General features: G+C 37.9%; 1 protein-coding gene across 4 annotated transcripts in view; it reads left to right on the forward strand.

Annotated features, from left to right (window-relative positions):
• LOC131525577 (ephrin type-A receptor 7-like) overlaps positions 1–3,813 on the forward strand; it is a 138,544-nt gene extending 134,731 nt beyond the window's left edge. Inside the window, exons 16-19 of one of the 4 annotated variants that reach the window (XR_009267258.1) lie at positions 1,145–1,335; positions 1,452–1,616; positions 1,698–1,902; positions 2,122–3,813. Coding sequence is in view for 3 of the 4 variants with exons in the window: in XM_058753387.1 (XP_058609370.1) it covers positions 1,145–1,335; positions 1,452–1,616; positions 1,698–1,812 (471 nt within the window). In the remaining variant the exon portion in view is untranslated. Of the gene's footprint in view, positions 1–1,144; positions 1,336–1,451; positions 1,617–1,697 lie in introns of all 4 variants that reach the window. The other 3 variants (XM_058753387.1, XM_058753388.1, XM_058753389.1) reach the window with 3 other exon arrangements.
• The last annotated feature ends 2,784 nt before the right edge of the window (positions 3,814–6,597 follow it).

A 6,597-nucleotide genomic window follows, 5' to 3' on the forward strand; every position in this document is an offset into this window, starting at 1 on the left:
AGGATGGGATTTTCCTGTGTGAAGTGAGGAGTTATGCATTTGTATAAAAATTTAAAAGTAGCTAAAGCGAGGTGCCTTTAAAGACCCCCAGATAAAGAGTGTGTGTATGTGTGTGTGTGCACTTTGACTTCAAGTCCACTTCAGCTCCGTGACCAATCAGACTCAGAAGTCACGCGGCGTGTGGCCTCCTTTTCACGCCTGCAGCAAAGATCCCCATAGTCTCTGAAATAAACCCCGACTGAAGGACATCACACTTTTTGAACCCCAGTAATAATGGTCTCTAAAAATGCAAAGAAACTACATCATTTTGTTTTTGTTTTTAATTTCTTTTCATTTGTAGCAAGACTTTAGAAATAGAATGGAATTCCAGTCAAAGGTGCGTTTTAAAATACAAACTGGAATGAAAAGGATATTAGTATTGACACGAATTTTGTATTGGTCCATGCATAGTCCTTATTTTATTTCGTTTTTATGTGATAAGATATGACTGTAAGGCCAAATCTGTTTTTCTTCTGTGTACATGAGAGAAAACACACTATTAAGTCATTATGAATTAAAGAACCTCATCGTGTAACGCTTTTCAACAAAAGAGGCCATCTTTCACTACAAATAGTGAAATGCAAAACCCTTTTGTTTATGGCTAAATTAATGATTGCTGGGGAACGGCATTAATGCATTATTCATGTTATTTATTTGGTTGAAATATTGTTTGTGTTGTCATAAGTTACTTTTAAGTAGTACTTTTATTAAATTAAATGGTGTTTAGGATTATCTAATAAAAAGAGAAAGTCAAGGACACATTTTGAAATGCCTACTGCAATGAAATCATTTAATTTGCTCATTTGTCTCAGAAATGTCATTATTAGTGTTGATTGTTTTGAGAGTACACAGAAAGCTTCCCGGAAAAATTCATTAAAAATGCTTCAATGAGATGTGTACACAATGGGGTCCAAAAGTCTTGAGTTCACACTTAAAATCTGCTTTCAAACCTTGAAGGTTTGAAAGTTTTGAAATAAATAAATGTTACAATGTAAGATTCAGCATTATTTATGGGTCAGTAATCGATATATTCCATTACTCCAAATAGTCAATATACAATAATTATGTTTTTGTGTTTAAATTTGTGTATATATTGACATTACAGGTAATAAAAGCTATAGAGGATGGGTTCCGGTTACCTGCTCCCGTGAACTGCCCGCCGTCTCTGCACCAGCTCATGCTGGATTGCTGGCAGAAGGAGAGGACAGAGAGACCCACCTTCACCCAGATCCACAGCGCTCTCAGCAAGACCATGAGGAGCCCGGACAACATCGGGTCCTCCACCCTGGGACGCAGGTACTGAAAAGCTTCTCATGGTTCCCATCTCCATGCAAATCATCCCATTTCCACTTTTCAGCAAGTGTTTATGTTTTTCACTCTGAAGACGGAAATCTCTTTCTGTGTTTCTCCAGGACCCTGGGCTCATCTGTATCACTAGCAGAACGAACGCTTCCCTCCTTCCCTTCATTTAGTTCAGTTGGAGAGTGGTTAGAAGCTGTAGACATGGGCCGCTACAAAGACAACTTCACTGCTGCTGGATACTGTTACCTGGAGTCTGTGGCTCGCATGACCGTTCAGTGAGTGACATTGAAATGAAGTCCTAAATAACGTGTTTCTCTTATTCGGTTTGTGTGTAACTCGTGCTGTTGTTTTTGCAGGGATGTGCTGAGTCTCGGCATCACCTCTCTGGAGCACCAGAAACAGATCCTGTCCGCCATACAGACTCTCAGAGCGCAGGTTATCCAGATGCACGGCCGCGGAGTGCAAGTCTGACAGACCCACAGCAGTGCACTGGCTTACCGAGGAAAGACATATGGATGTCTGTTCTCATAATTACCCAGCAGGCCATTCAACGGTCAGGAGGTGATAACCAAGACACTGCAAATGGCGGTTTTCTTCCTAATCTTCCCTTTTCATTCCTTTATCTTCTCTTTGGGTGAACACTGGTTTTTTTTTTTTTTTCTTGTTTTCTGAGGGGGACAGTATCAGAAGCAAGATGATTCCTCTAGAATAACCTGCGTGCTGAATTTGACCTGCTTTTCTTCGTTTGTTCATCAGTGACATGAGCTCTGTCCCTTTTAGTAGGACTTTAAGGTGGTCGATGCCTTCCATCACTGTCCCCGGAGAAGGGCACTTTGACTCTGACCGATCTCAGAGCAATCAAAAGGGCGACATGTATTTTCTTTGTCCAAGAGAAAGAACTCCTGCTTTGTAGCCACTGATCCTCCTGTAAAGTGGACTAAACCAAGAGCATGTCATCCAATTGCTCCTCAGACTAGGAGGAGAACATCTCGCCGTATCTTCAGGAAATAAGTTGAGTACTGATGTAAGGAATCTTAAATAATATGTAAATCCCTTTCTCTGTATGTATTCTTGATTTGGTTACTGTCTACTTTTTGCTTTTTGCTTTCTTTCCTCCACACTTTAAACTCATTTCTGAATTTCCGAGTTTAAATTAGTATTGTCGGACATCTGTACTCGTAATGTTTTTCTTGTTCTGTCTACTATAGGGACAATGTTTGCACTGCAGCGTCCATGACTTACGGAAACGTGTACCATATTTATTAGATGATTTATTTATCCGTTTACAGATGCTTACTGGAGTTTGAATGCAGAAATATTGCTTGAAAATGGAAAACATAGCACTGAATCTGGACGTTCAGCAGTCATTTCATCAAAATGCTCTTCGATTTTGTTTGTGTAATTTCATTTTTTCCTGCACTTTGAAAGTGAGTGAGTGAGTGAGTGGATGTGACGGGGATGTATACACACATATACATTCACACACTTACAGATTTCATTGCACTCTGCAACGGCAGGTGTCTGATACTCTCGGACATGTTTAGTACTTGATGTTGGCGTTTCGTACAACGGAAATGGTTGTTCTTAAACGAGAATGTTCTGAATGTTCTAGTGTTATTGAATTTAGACTACAGTGTGATGTGAGCGTGTGAACAAGACTTGGTTGGACTTGGATGTGTTTAAGCAGTATTGCATAAAATCTTAATTTACAGTTTGATCATAGAAACAGGTTGGTGCAAATCTCTTTAACAAAGACCTTAACAGACAGGTTGTATCTGGATTTTTCCACAAATATATATAGTACAAAACAAATGACTGTTTTTTTTCCCTCGTATTAGGTTGTTATTGATTTTTAGGATATAAACAATTAAAGCTTTTTGGAATTTAACAACAAGAGCATCATTTTCACTCTCTCTGTGTTACAATTACACACATACAGAGATGCACATTTGTCATTATTGCAGCCATATCATATCTGAACGTGGCATAACCCGAATTAATAATCACTTCAAAATCTAAAGGACAAAAACATACTGTACTGTAATGTTTAACAGCCCTTTACCGAAAAAGACTCGATTCCCCCTTTGCATTAAGTGTATCATTCTGATCTCTGTTTGATACTGTAAATATGTATTTGAAAATGCAATCTATTTTTATAATTTGTTTGAATAATAATGTGTTGAATGAGATCCTCTCACTGTGTTGAAATGACTTATTGTTTGAATTAGGCAAGTCGCGAAGAAAAGTTGTTTGAAATCAAGTCCTTTTTTGTTTTATTTTTCTCTTTTCGGTTGGAATTTTTCATGATTTTTACCTGTTAGAAAAACAGATGGCTGTTGCAATATTGAAACATGTTATTAAAAAAATACAATACAGGTACCCTAGACTTTATTGTGTTTGCTCGCGGTCTCCTGGCTTCCAGCATACCTGCCTGAATTCATACACACATGGAGTCTATTTTAATCATGTGTAATCAATGTCGAGGCACGGCAATCAAGTGTTTCCCGTCAGCTTTCAACCCCCGGAAAAACAGCAGGAAGCAAAAAGGTGTTCTTTGTTCTGTATTTTTATCTAAAGGTTTCTTTTTAATAAATGATTTTTTTTTTCCAGCTAGATAATTTTTGTATGAGAGTGACAGGATGAAATTACACCAGAATATTTATTAACATTTCATGTTTTTATGTCTTTCCCACTGTTTTGTGTACAGTATCTAATCCTGATTCTTTTGTTAGATATTAAGTTGTCATTCATTCCAAGAGATTTAAAGATGTCTATGAGCTTTAAAGATGTTCAAGTGCTCATTTATATCAGTAATAATTCGAAGGGTTTCTCTCCTTTCACATATCTTAGTACAAAAAAATCCCTTGGAGATAATAATGGGGGAGAACTGAAAGTGTGAAGAGGATTGTGCAGAAGAAAATACGCCAGCTAATACTTCAACTCCCAGCAGTGAGAAAGCAAGGCACCAGTGTGTGTGTGTGGGGGGGAGGGGGGGGGAGGGTAGTGTTTATGTGTTTTTGTGTTCAGATTAAAAGACTCTATAGTAAGAAGCAAGAATGGTCCACCTCTAAGCCGGTGTGAAGGGGAAAGTTTCCAAATACAAAAGTTTGATCCAAACAGTTAGAGTGCCAGGCCTCAAATCGGATTTGGGAAATTAATCCGGATCGGGAGCAAGTGTGAACAAACAAAGTGGAGTGGGGTTTGATCTAGCCTCTCTCCGGGAGTATTTCGCCTCTTGAGGTCCAAACGCCACTCTATAAACTGAGTTCAGTTCATTCACTGAGGATAGAGACGTCAAAGCTGTGAGAGTGTATTTAAGTGACAAACAGCAAGTTCTGTTCTGAGGAGGGCCACATGAAAGGAGCAGATGAACAGTGTGTTCTGGAATTCCTGCTGGGCTTTTAGTGGCTTTAAAGTGAACCGTGATTAAATGCTCTAGGAGACTAAAACACTAAAAACCAATCATTATTATGCATTAATTTTTGATTGACGTGCTTGAAGTAAACAGACATGTTCTTGTGAATATTTATATTGCCTGTACACATACAAATTATATATAGGCCCACTGTATGTATATATATATATATATATATATGTGTGTGTGTGTGTGTGTGTGTGTGTGTGTGTGTATATAAGTGGCTTTTTCAATGTTACATTGATACACCAGTATAGGTGTAAGTTACTGTCTTCAGTTGTAATCAAATTTTTCAAAACACTGATTCAAGAACAACATTTCTGAATTAGCCTATAGAATACTCCATTACTATTTCCACTTGTGTCAAAAATAGTAAATGTATGTTCCTCAGGGGCGTCACTAGACCCTTTTTACTGGTGCATGATCCTCAGTAAAACATTATTGATAAACTCTTTGGTTAATAATTTTTTTATTATTATTTTTTTTTTAAATCAGCCGTTTAGAATCACAACAGTGATTCCAGATTCGCGAATGAATCACTCTTTCTCGGTCAAACGGGTTTGCAAAAAGGTTTGAAATATTAGGACAGTCCACTTACTCACTGGATTGTTTGCAAGTGTCTTCTATAATTTAAAGTTTATGAACGATGAAGCAGCTCTTTTGCGTGGGCAGCATTTGAACGATCCGTACTGCAGGTAAAGATAGGCCTATCCAAAATAATTTTTTAAATATTATTATTAAAAAATAATAATAATTAAATATGGGCACACTTTTTGCTGGTGACCAGATCACTCATTATTGATGAAACTCTAGATGCATTTCTGAATTCAGCCACTTTCTTCATGAATGAGTATTTAATTGAATCGATTGGCTCGGCGCGCGAAGTTACTTCTCCTGCGGCGTCGTTTGAAAGTATAGACAAAATCTATATTGGTATTCTAAAATGAACTTTTTTCAACGTTAAACATTTCTTGTTTATTAAACTGTTGTGTAAAAGCAGCATAACACTCGCAATGTTGCTGTCATGCATACTTGTATAGAAAATAACAGCTTACTCAACTTCAAAGTCTTCAGACGGATCTCGGCTCTTCAGCTTTTAGCTCGTCGAGACTTGTTTGAATCATCACGTCTGGGGTCTACAGTTCATGTTCACCGCTCCGTCGAGAGCCCGTCACGCTTCATCTGATTAATTCTCAGGTTTTAGCCAAGCCCAGATTAAACTTTCTGTGACCACAGTTGAACACAAGTAGCTCCCGCTTTTGATTTTCGATTTCTTTTCATGTCTCCTCATTTCGGGTCTCCAACTAGGTCAGGCTTTACACTACAGTCTCCAAGTATCCAGTGTAGTTACAAAAGCACTGCGCACTAGTAATGAATAGCACGCACTTAGTATGTAATTATGTTATGGAACAGTCTATAATTACATACAGTTACCGCTGTTGTAATTATGTTAATGTGCAATATGAACAATGCAATGTGAAGTGTTTTCTGCATTCCCCTGTATTTTCTCTGCATTCTTTTTAAATCTTTCCACTATAAACAGCTGATCTAGAGGGGCAAATCTGAACTGATCTCAGGTCAGCTCTGCTAATGACAGACTACAGCTTCAACTGTCTGTGATATTTCCTGCAGTAATTACAGAGGTCAGAGATAACTTCACTTCACTGAGCTATTTCTGCAATTACTTTTAATTGATCGGTCCCAAGTTAATTTTTAGTCAAAATGAAGTAATTTCCCATCAAGTTCACACAGGTTTAACAACAGGTTAACCAGAAAGTGTCCAAATACTATCTGCCTTTGATATTTTCAGTAGGCCTACAACCATAACAACTATGTACAGC

This window comes from Onychostoma macrolepis, chromosome 19 (genome assembly GCF_012432095.1).
Source record: "Onychostoma macrolepis isolate SWU-2019 chromosome 19, ASM1243209v1, whole genome shotgun sequence".
Lineage (NCBI taxonomy): Eukaryota > Metazoa > Chordata > Actinopteri > Cypriniformes > Cyprinidae > Onychostoma > Onychostoma macrolepis.